The sequence below is a fragment of the Cryptomeria japonica genome, chromosome 8 (assembly GCF_030272615.1).
Source record: "Cryptomeria japonica chromosome 8, Sugi_1.0, whole genome shotgun sequence".
NCBI lineage: Eukaryota > Viridiplantae > Streptophyta > Pinopsida > Cupressales > Cupressaceae > Cryptomeria > Cryptomeria japonica.
In genome coordinates, this window is record NC_081412.1 from 19,439,435 (window position 1) to 19,451,746 (window position 12,312).

Below are 12,312 nucleotides of genomic sequence, written 5' to 3' on the forward strand. Positions count from 1 at the left end.
ATACTTTTATTTATTTAAATAGTCCTTTCCCATAAATTAAATAAATATTTCATTTATTTAATTGATCCCATTTCTTCTATTAATTAAATAAATCTTTATTTATTTAATTAATTCATTAGCCTTTTCTACCTATGACACATGTCATTCATCTCTTAACTCCTACACTACCTACCCTCTCATTATTTTCTTATTTCTTTTACCTACCCTTTAATCCTAGCTGACCATCTATCTTTTACACCTCTTAATCTTATCCCTCTATTTCTTATAGTGTCTTCTATATAAGAGGATTCTTCTTTCATTATCAATCGTCCCAGGCATTCCAGCACTCAACTACACTTTCAAACTTTCATATGCGATCTAGCTATCAACCACATTTCCATTCTTTGTTGAGCTCTTGTGCACACATAAAATCTGAGAGCAAATATATCAAGCAAAATCAATGGAGATTCAAACCTTAGTGGACATTTGATGGTATAATCTTTGTGATTTTATTGGTTTGCATTGTCTTAGGTAATCTTCATATGTTATGGTGGATCGTTGTTGTTGTTAGGCTAGGGTTTTGTGCTTGAATCTATTTAGTCTTTCAATATCGTTGTTTCCATTTTCACCATAAATACATACAAATTTCACAATTACAAATAAATAATTAAATATTACTATAATAATGAGCAGTAATATCTAATAACTTAAAGAAACTTTCTAAAATAAAACAAAACTATGACATAGTGTTAGGATTGTTCTTAATAATATAAAGGCATTCTTTTTAATATTAGACTTGAAATTCTTACCACATGTAATGAACCTTGGAGGTCACTAATAGAACTCTAAACTCTTTTATTTAATTTGATTTTAACATTTGATTGAACCTCTCTCGTTATAACTACACAATACACACTTATGACCCAAAATCTTATACAACTGAATCTCTATCGTTATAACCACACAATCCTTATCTTTATCTTTATTAACATTATGATTCACAAACCTCAAAGATTATGGATAACTATACCAAAATAATTCATCGAAATTTTTGCCTCAATTAGAAACTATGAGAATTCTTAGAGGTTCTTACAACTTATACAACCTTCAACTTCTACTAACTTCTAATTTTTTTCTTTTTGTTGATGACGAGGACACCTCTCTAATGCCTAAGAATACACGATGTAAGTCCAAGTGTGGAATGGTCATGTGGTAGTAACAAAGCAAGGGGGTCCAGGGTGGCATTAAAGAGTTTGACCAACTTGGACTTCCAATCTAGAGGACGTGGAGGAATGTGGCAATGAAGAAACATTAAGATTCAATAAAAATATTTGTTTTCATTAAATAAAATAATTTAATCATGCACAATTTAATACGTGCTCATATGTGCATGGCCGTTTTAATGTTCAAAACACGTGAGAGGTTGACCACATACATAGGCGGCTATTACATTCCTAAGTTTTCTTGCATACACTCATTATATGCGGCTAGATAAATCTTTGTGGTGGTGTAGAATATTGTAGGCCATCTTTCTTTGTGTTTAAAACATTTTATATTTGTTTAGTATATTTTTTTATAAAATAAATTGTAACATTTGTTAATAGTTTTAGTTTTAATTTACGAAGTATTTTATTTAGACGGTTTAGTAAAACATTTGAGTAAATTTAGTTGTCATTTTTACAATTAAAAAAGTATGGTGTCTTTATATTTCAAAAAGTATTTTTTCATAAATACAAATTTTTAACATAAGTGCAATTGTAATTGATTGATACAATAACATACTTCATTCGAGAACACATATGAATCTCTTTGCCAATTATCAAAATATTCTTGATATAATTTAAGAACCATGACAAAACATTTCATTAATTTACAAAATATCAATTCTAGTAATTTGAAATAAGGTGTGTAACTACACATTATCATAAGTGCAAGTTTTTATTTTGGGCATTTATAGATGCAAATATAAGCATCTACTACATCAAAAATATCCTTATTTGAGGATCCTCTAGGGTTACTATGGGCCCTAAGAACATTTCTATTTGCCTATCTAGCTGGGATCTCAAAAAGAACAATGCATAGAGTCAACCTTATTTAGATTTTTACATACTTCTTTTATCAGAGATCAAAGGTATAGGATTGATCAAGAGTTTCATTATGTCATCCTTTGTACCCTTGAATGAAGTTGAAAATCCATCAATGTCCCTCCATAAGAAAGCTACCCATCTATACATACAATCAAAATACACCTTTTTGCAACATGTTGGTATATCTTTCTCATAAAATAAAAAGTCTTTGGTTAATTCTTCCATGTGCAACTCGGTGAGAATGCTTGCATACTCCAAAGCTTGTTCCATTGTGGTCCCAGGGTTATCTCTTATGTAACAATCTAGCCAAGAAGCATTTTCTCCATTTTCAAGTTGTTCCTTCAAAATAAAATATACTCATTTAGAACAAGGATATCTAAGTGATTTTTATTTAAATATATGATTCATTGATAATAAGATATGTCTATCTAAGTTTAGTCAATAAATACCTGAAAATCTTTGCAATCATCGATTAATCTACAACCCAACATCACATCAAGTTCAATTTTTTTGATCCTTTCCAAAATATCATCAGGAAGAGATGTGTCAATTAAAAGCATTGGAAATAGTGTGACCACAGGTACAGTTGAAGAGTCGAGGCCATTCTTTAAATATTCATCCAAAGTAGGATGATAGTCTGTAGCAATCCATTCTGCATCTTTAAACTCTGCCAAAATAAGATTTGTCCACTGCAATAGAAGATATATGAAATACAATGTAAGATTTATAAGTATTTTACACAAAAATAAGATATTTGTTTAAATATTTTAATATCAAATGTTTGGTAGATAAATTTGATCTTGTGACTTACATATTCTTGCATCCACTTGCGTGCACGTGGACCATGTATTTTCTCTGCTTCATCAACTAATTCCATGTATGTTTCATGAGAAAATTGCAAACAAATTTGCATAAATTTGGGAAAACGATCCATCATAGACATATCCCAACTGAGAAAGAATGAAATGGAAGTAAATTAGTTATTTTGTTAAAGAAAAGTGATAACCAAATAATATTTATGATTCTCAATATGAGGCTCCACAAATTAATAGAAAACACTTTACTTACTTGATCACGGCTTCTTTAAAATATATAAGCTCATCATAGGTTCCATAAGTGTCAAAAATGTCATCAATGACTGTAATTATGGTACCCAGTTTAGCATATCCAACTCGAGTTAGAGAGAATTCATGTTCATACAATCCACAAGCATATGCAAGATAATACTCCACATGTCGATGTCGAAAAAAATTAAGCTTGTTTACACTTGCTTCAGTCCACCATCTACACATTATATCACCACATACATGTTATTCCAATATATTTAATATTGCAAGTAGTCTAAATGACATGATAAACTATTTTATTTAGTTAACACAATTTTCATTTATAGATATATTACTTGGATATAATTTTGAGCTCAATCTGATGTTGAGCTTGTATTATGTTGAAATCTAATATTGCCGCTTCCAAAATATTTTGACAAATCTCATTTGAAATCCTGAAAAGAAAAAAACATCAGATTCAGATAAAATAAGTTAGTTCAGATTTCCATACCATGACAATTAAGATCACACTCAAAATATGAGTTCATGAACAATAAAACATGTTAGTAAAAGTGGAATATTTTATATTTGAGTTCTATCTAATCCAAGAAGATTTAACTTATGCAAAATAAAACAGATGAGTCTTCACATTTCAGGTACCTTAAAAAAATGTGTTTAGAAGAGAAAAGATTGATGTACTCACTTATAAACACCCTCCATTGACATCCAAGAAACAACATCTTGTCTAAATATCTGTATGGAGCTCCATGCTTCCCATCGTGGATTTCTGGATCTCCAAGAAAATTTCAGAAAGTAATCAACCTGCAGATTTTAATGAAATGGACTACTTGTTAAATCAATACCGTGGAATAAAATAATTTTATAACAACTTCATGATTAAAATTGTATGGAGTACTTGCCTCTGTCAAAAGCTGGGTTTTCTCGTAGCTATGTTCAAGTGTTTTTTGAAGGTATCGAGAGGCAAATGATTTAGCCTCTCTCAGAATCGTTTCTCCTGGAAAGGAAATCTCTGCAGCTTGATATAAACTCAACACACTTCTTAATTCGTTGTCACCTTCTTCAACCGATGGCGTCAAAACGAACTGTCCATTTTCATCTTGAAATTTTTTAAATACCTCTGCTTAGACCAAAACAAAATAAATTGTAAAAAACCAAATCATTTCAGAATACCTGTGATCTGATTAAATAGCATCTTTCTAATCTATTGTTAGAATTAAAACGGCAAAGGTTAAAATAGAAACCTGGAGATACATGATATTCATTGAGGCGAAGAATTCGAAATCCCAAAGCGGTAGAGCGGAGATCTGCAGTGGAATTTTGACTCCCCCATGAAATACCATTTGCATTCCAATACCTGTTTAAAGAGATATAATCAGTACTAATCAAATGAAATCGGCAAGTAAGAGAAATGAATGGAAAAATGGAAGGCGCGGGGGCAGTACTTGTAACTATAATCAAGAAGCGCCTTGATTTCTTTTTCAAAATATCGATGAATTCCTAATCGTTGCACAGCGTCAACTATGAAGAATCTCTGAAGCAGGTCAGAAGAGGAGGGACAATTTTCTCCGTCTCCAAGCAGAGGATTGAATGCGTTTTCCTTGATCTGCTCAATCAAGCTTTCCACCCTCTCACGGTATGAAGCTTCCTGTTGATCAACAATTAAACAGGTTAAGTCAAAACAGAACAATGAAGATTGAGGTTGCAGATAAATCAAAACAGAACGGAATCTGAATGGATTGCAGATAAATAAATGAATGAATGAGCGATTAAAGAATTAAAGAGAGACACCCACATACCCCATATGGCGATGAAAGGGATTGGAGGAAATCGTCGTGCCAAACATTGGCATGATATTTGCCCATCCTTCGATCCACCGATTTCTCATCCTCTGAAATTTGACAAGTTGCTACTGCAGCCATTCTTTTTTGTACGCTGCTATTTTTCAAATGTGAAAACGCTTGGAATAGTAATAGAGAGTATGAGAGTGCAGAGAACAAGAAATGAGAAGAGGTATTAAATAGGTAAATGGTCAGGAGAGTTTTGTCAATGTTCAACGCTCGTGCTTAATGTTATAAATAATGTGTCGTGCAGAAAAGAAGGAATGGGAAGAGTCTAGTCAAATGTTAAACTCTCGTGCAGGTATTGGGTTTGAACGAAGAAAATGGTTGGTGAAGAAATTTGGAGATGATGTATTCGGACATAAGCGACAAGGACAGATCTACAATCGTGGAATGTACTAGAGAGGGCAGCATGTGATAAATTTGAAGAAATAAAAGGGTTGTGCTATCCTTGATCTACATATTTGGACATAAGAGACAAGGTAGATGTAGCAACGTGGACTATAATGTGTAAGGTTGCTTACATTCATTTGAAATCTAGTGTAGGAAGTTTGAAAGAACAAAACTTGTAATAATAAGATATTTTGCAAATTTCAAAGGCAACTTAAGAAGAAAATATAAACCTGGAAATACAATAAGATTGGAAAATATCAATAATTGTATGGTTATCAATGTGAAAATGTGAAAAATATAGGATTTATGAGGTTTTATTGTAATCTAATGGGATAGAGAAAAATAAACAAATGCAAAAGATAAATATTTTTGAATGGGTCATTATATTTATGTTTTTGAAAGAATCTAAAACAAGTTATTTGGCCTTGTAGGTGTCAATACAGGTAATTATGTCAATTTAAGTTATTTTTTAAACTAAAAATACCTACAATCAAGAATGAAGTCTTCAATTTTTTAACAAATTATTTCTATTGGTTTTAGAAGATTACTCTTAAATATGAAATAGATTAATAGGTCAAAAGGCATGTTTTTCTTACAAAAATATATCAATTATTTACCACTTTAATATGCTATTAAAGTGTAAATTTATTGTTAATTGTTTAACCATTTAATTGAACCATGTTTAAATACATCAGATATAAGCTTAAGGTGTATATTATATTTTTTTTAATCCTTTTTTCTGAAGGAGGAGAAACATATAAATGCCGAACACTTTTAATCTCCTCCTTTTTAGTTACAAAATCCTCATTAATATCAAAATTCACAGTTTCCATCATCATTTGAATCATGAAATGACACAAGACACCTAAACTCTAAACTCGTAACTTATGGGATTCATAACCAACCAAACTCTATTACTTTCTTCTTTCTTACAAGATAGTATTGTGTAAAAAATTAATTATTTAAAAAAAAATTTATAACTTACATCTTATATGTAGATAGTATGGGTGGGGTTGGTAGCAGGTAAGTGTCACATATTGATTTAATTGCTTTTATATTTAGACCTATTTTGAGGATTTGATCATCATAAAATATCAAAATAATGTTTTAAAATTTTGTAATTTAAGATTGCGTGAGTTATTTTGATCATTAATTATTAATCATGTCATTTTATTTTTCTCTACAAATCTAAATTTGTAATTTTTATTTACCCTTTTGCTCGAGTAATAAATGTATTTCACAAATATATTTTAATTTAAAATTAAATCTAATAAAATTAAATAATAATATATAAAAAATATAAATACCAACCAATGTTATAAATTCCTAATATAATATAAAAATATACATATTTGAAAAAAGTATTGATTTTAATTTCAAAAAAATAAAATCTAAAATAAATTTGGTGAAAGATAAGGAGAGTGAGAATGGTTGTTAATAGAGTCAAATAGCCTTGCATGTTAAAAAAGGAAAAGAAAAAGAAAAAATGGAAACAATGGAATGACACTGATGGAGTATGGCAAGATTTCAAGGATGTTGGAGATGAGTAAGATCATTGACATGTTTTGAGGTAGGAAAGGATCTAAAGAGAAGTATGGGAATGCTTAGTTGGTATCATTACCAAGATCTGCTGAAAAAATGGGGGGCAAATTGTCTACTAATTCTTGGTTAAGTATAATGGACCATTCAATGCTTTTATGATGTCACTTGAGGTAAAGGTGATATTAGGTTCACACTTAGGTTTAGGTTTCTCTTGGTCTATCAAGTTCACAATATTGTTTTGGTCAAGGACTTCGATAGTAGCTATATAACTATCATCTTTAAGCTCAACAATTTTCATAGAATGGAAATAATGTAGGAGCATCCCTGGTTCTTGGCAATCTTGCATCAACTAAAAACATTTTCCTTTCAGTTTGTTTCTTATTTTGTAGTTTTAGTATTTCTTTCAGCATTTCATTATGTTTGCCCACCGGATGTTGCAGAGATGGATTTGGTTCGTGGACATGTCATCAATCTTATCCTTGGTCCATGGGATTTTAGATCTTTTCCTAGTAAGTTATTGCTTCCGGAATCTGAGACAATTTTTTGGCTTAGAACACCGGAACTGCTTGGACCTAGTTTGCTATTGGCAAATCTTGTCGATCATTCATGGAGCTGGTGGAGCTTGATATTTTTGTTTCCAACATTCCTTGGTTCACGACCGACCTTCCTTTTGGGTCCGCAAGTTTCATTCTATGGATTTTTTAGATAGATTTCTTTAATGGAGGTCAACCTAGTTGTTTTGCACATTTCATCTTGTTCATTGGCAATTGTTTCACCTTGGGCCGACGCGGACCATCCTTGATCATATATTAAATAAATGTAATTAAGAAATTATAATCAAGTTTTAGAATATAGAAGATAGATTTGTAGATTAGGAGTTCCGGAGGTGGCTCGCATTCTTGCTTGAGCCGAATGTTGCATAACACACATGTTTTGTACTTGGGCTTGTGAGCCCGGATATAGTTGGAAGTTTGTAATCAATTTCTATGATATAATAATTCTAATTCTACATTGCCTCCATCGCACTATTTTGTTTGTGTTGGGTTTTCATTTGTTGCACAGTCTGGATTGTTCTCTTTGAGGACCCTCCTAACCATGACTGCACCAGGAAAGGTAAAGGATTGGTAAATATTTGCATGTTTTTATTAGATGGTGCTACAAATTTATTCCCCTTATCATTCATACCATCCACCATAATAACATTAAAATGGATGAGGTCAGATTGAATTTCATTTTTTAGACACATACATTTCTCTATGTCATGTTCAGATTGACAATGGGCTTTTGAGTTAAAGGAAGGAGGTAGAGGTTTGGAGGTATCTACGGAATGAATAGGCTTAAGATTCATTAAGTTAACCAATTGAAGCATAATATAATGTCAGGAATCTAAAAAAGGTGTGAAGTTATGATTCTTGAATGGTTTAGAAGAAAAGTTAGCTACAACTAGGGCATTGTGGCTGCAATTTGCATGTCAATGTTGTTTAAAGAATTTTTGTTATTGATCTTAATGAAGCTTTTATTTTGATTTCTAGAGTCTTGGCATGTTTGATGAGCATCTTCGGTCTTATCAAATACAATCAAAGATGAAGAAGCTGCTCATTGACTAACTTGAAGTTCATATTAACGAAGTGTTGTGCATAAGTGTGAAAGATGGATAACGCAAAATTAAAATCTTTTCTCTAATATCACATTGTAAGTTATTAGTTAAAACTCTTTGAATATTAACATCAAGAATATATGATAAGAAATTTGAGAATACAAATGTTGATATCTACAAATTAAATTAGTCAATTTAAATTATTTACACCTTGTTTGCAATGTAATAAATTCGTCAAAGTAACTTGTGGCCCAGTTTTTTTTTGAAAATATTGCAAGAATGCATCTACTAGTTGTTGCAAGGTAATGATTGAATTATTAGGCAAGGAGAAAAACCATTCCAAAGAAGTTTGTTTTAAGGATAGAGGGAAGAATTTTGCAAGAGGTTTGTGGTTAAAGAAGAAGTCACTGCACAAAGAAAAAATTATTTTGACATGAAGATGGGGGCCACCTTTTTTATTGTATTTCTCAAAATGACGGACCTCAATATTTTGTGGGTGCTTGGTTTCAAGGATCTAAATGGAAAGATGACTACTTTTAGTGTAGGAAGGGATGGTGGATTGGGATTGTGTTATATTGGCCAATTGTTGTTGTAAAAATAAAATTTATATAAAATCATCTATGGTAGTTTAATTGGATGAATTGGTTTGGGAAAAGTTGGATTGTGGTGGAGGATTCGAAGGTATAGTATGGTAGCCGAGTGGAACATTGTGGTGTGTAAACTCACAATACTGGTTCCCACTTTTTGGCCAACTTTGACAACTAGATGAACATTTTGAAAAAAACCTTCACTTTCAGACATCTATAACTTTTAAACCATTCAGAATTTGAAGATGATTTAAACTAGTGATTTGTAACATCTTGATTGCAAATTCTAAATATATTTTTTTCAATTTTTTTTGAAGAAAATTGTATTGATATTTCCATCTCCCTCCAAAACTAGTTTTTGTACGGCAAACAACATTTTTTAAGAGTGATGTGCATTTTGAAATGCATAACTTTTTTTCTATAATTGATAAAAACTCAATTCTTTCGAATTTTGGTTTGTAAAATTAATGCCCAATGCATGCAATTGGTTTGATAGTGATATATTGAATATTTTCATTTTATTAAGTTTTGAAGTTGGACTAATTATAATTTAGACATAGGTGCATGTTTGAACACATAACTTGTTCTATATATATCAAAATTCAATTTTATTTTTTTGTTAGAAAGAAGACATCAATACCTAGTGCATAGATATTTTCAGAATTTTTTTGAATTAGTTTACTTTTTTTTCCAATACGTTGAACAAAGAAGTTCATTTTTGGTGAAAAACCTATGTTTGGTAGAATTAAAAATACAAGTTCATAATAAACTCAATATGTAATAAAATTATAGTCATTGGAAAGCTTGATTCGAGGACTACCATACTACATTTGGGTTGTCAAGGTCATTCCATTTGAGCCTTCAACCAGAGGTTTGAATGCTAAAAATCGACAAAAAATTGTAGAAAGTTTCAGAGAAGTGTAAAAAAGTGAACCCCCCTAAATACCTTCGAATGAACCCCCCCAATATAATTAAAAATTGACAAAAAAAAGCGTTCTAGGGGGTTTTCTCGAAAGAAGGGGTTCAAGCGAAGTGGGTGGTTCACTCGAACCCCAAAGGTTAGTTCGTTCGAACACCCCTAGTACAGATGAACACCTTCCGAATTTTTTTTCCCACCATCACGTTTTTCCTTCGTGGGTGAAAGTGGAAATTGTTATTGTGAACTCATCCTAGTAAGTGGATGGAGGAGATGGTTGATGCATGTTTGAGAAACAAAAAGAGATTGGTTGAAGATGGAACATAATTATATTGATTGATAGCATTTACCCTATTACTAACATGGATTATGATTTAGGGTTTCAAGAGGAGGTGTAGATGTAGGAGATGAAGGGGATCTAAATAATGATGATGTTTCCTCTTTTTTTGGGTTGGATTTTGTTCATTTTATTTAGGGGTTATAGTAATCTGGCCCCCTGTTGTGTGGGGGAAGTTTTTGCTACCTTGTTTATTCTTCTCCACTTCTTGGAGGGCTCTTTTGATTTGTTTTCTCCCCTCTCTATTCTCGATCAAGGAGGACCATTTTTGGACACTTTGTTGTTGTGTGCCCTCATTGTCAGGCCCCCTTGTTACTAGGGTTTACAATTTGGAGTGTTTGTTCATTATGGATACATTTTGTAGTGTTGGTGACTTTCTCCCTTACCATTCTTGTCATTGGTCCTACTGTCTTTGCAACTTGTTGTTTGGTTCCTCCCTACGTTCATGGGGTTTTCTCTGCCTATTGTGTTGTAGATGGTGATTGATTTCCTTCCACTGAGGTGGTTGTGGTGCAGTTTGGGGTTGATTTACTAGTTATGTGTTTTAGGCGGGTGTTGCTCTTTATATAGGTTGTTGGTGCGGTTTGAGGTTCTACAACTTGGCCTTCTAGGTGGGTGTGTTGGCCTCCCTATCAACCCCTCTTCTTGTGAGGTCTTTAGTTACCAAAGGTTGTGATGGCCTCACAGTTTTTGGATTTCTTGTGGTTGTTTCTTTATCTTTCTCTAGTTTCTTTTTTTCTCCTGGATTGTCCTATTACTCTCCTAGCAGGTTTGGCAAAGGGGTTTTTGTGGGTTTCATGTTTTTTCCCTTTGTCATTTTGAGGTTTTCTTTTATTATCTTGTTGGTTTTGGCCTCTAGGGAGGGAGGTGTTTTCTCAGTTCCTAATCAGGTGGCTTCTATTTCTTCAGTTGTTCATGTTCCTCTTAAGGTTGTTCGGGCTAGCAACCTAGCATATATTCATATTGAGGTGGAATTTGGAAGGGTTTTTACTCTAGGGTTTCAACCTCTTAGATGCCTAGGGTAGAGGACTTCAGAGGTGTGCTAAGGTGGTGCCCTTTTTTATGGATGATCTGGTATTTTGATGTTATTTGTGGGTAGGTGTTGGATGCACAAAGAGGGTCGGTTACCTTGTGGGTGCTTAACTGGAGATTTTTTTTCTTCCTTCATGTTTGCTTTAGTGACAACTGTTGAATCCCTTTGGTGGATGTTGCCCTCTAGGATTTTTACACTTGCCTCTTCCTTTCCTCCCCCTCTTAGTTGCTATCTAAGGAAGATTTGCTCAAGTGCTCTTGCTTGCCAATCAAAAAGGGGCCTTGCTGGTGGTTTGTTGTCTTATGGAGACTCTACTACAAATGGGCCTATTGAGGTGGTTCATTTTTTTGTGTTTGCAGGGTTTTTTAGACTATGGTTTAAGGCAACCTATTATGGGACTTCTATTTGTAAAGGTTTGGAGGGGCCTTTCAAAACCTTATGAATTAGGTTTATTCCACTAGTTGGACATGCTATCTAGTGTTGTGCTAGATTGTCTAGGTTTTTTGTGCCATTGGCTTCTTTGGTTTTAGCTTAAGATGTTTACTAAGAAGATGGTTGAGGGTGTATGTTGAAACCCCTTAGTTCTGGTTATGTAGTTCTATTTGGTTCAAGACCCTTGGTCCACAGATTCTTGTTCTGGTAAAAAGCCTCATTTTAGAAAAGGCTTTGTCTTTTTTGGTTTGTGGTATGTATGTAGAAACATTGGCTATTGATGTTGGAATAGTTATGGATATCTTAACTTGGGTTGTAGTAATGGAGTAACCAATCACTTCCACGAAACTAGATAACATCACAATTTTATCATCCACTATGTGAGCTATGCCATGTAGAACTTCCACATCATGTTCATTACCTTGAATCAACTTCCTTAAGCCTTCAATCAATGGGATTGCCTCTTTAACCAAGTGCTCTTAACTCACAATTTTTTTAAGATCT

At 32.8% G+C, this 12,312-nt stretch overlaps 1 protein-coding gene across 1 annotated transcript; it reads right to left on the minus strand.

Annotated features, from left to right (window-relative positions):
- Nucleotides 1-1,914: 1,914 nt before the first annotated feature.
- Nucleotides 1,915-5,115, minus strand: LOC131067689 (sesquiterpene synthase Cad). The gene is made up of 10 exons (XM_058002806.2): nt 4,930-5,115; nt 4,576-4,778; nt 4,375-4,487; nt 4,033-4,250; nt 3,816-3,934; nt 3,469-3,567; nt 3,135-3,350; nt 2,878-3,016; nt 2,516-2,755; nt 1,915-2,405 (listed from the first exon to the last, which is right to left on the minus strand). Exons 1-10 carry the CDS (start codon nt 5,050-5,052, stop codon nt 2,082-2,084), a joined length of 1,794 nt encoding a protein of 597 aa, XP_057858789.2. The 5' UTR covers nt 5,053-5,115; the 3' UTR covers nt 1,915-2,081.
- Nucleotides 5,116-12,312: the final 7,197 nt, after the last annotated feature.

Bases quoted from the DNA above. Each gene is read 5' to 3' on its own strand.
- LOC131067689 (XM_058002806.2), bottom strand. From the start codon at position 5,052: ATGGCTGCAGTAGCAACTTGTCAAATTTCAGAGGATGAGAAATCGGTG. The intron at 3,351-3,468 runs GTAATATATCTA...TATAATGTGTAG, and splicing joins GAGCTCAAAATTATATCCAA to ATGGTGGACTGAAGCAAGTG. The intron at 3,017-3,134 runs GTAAGTAAAGTG...ATTCTTTCTCAG, and splicing joins TTTAAAGAAGCCGTGATCAA to TTGGGATATGTCTATGATGG.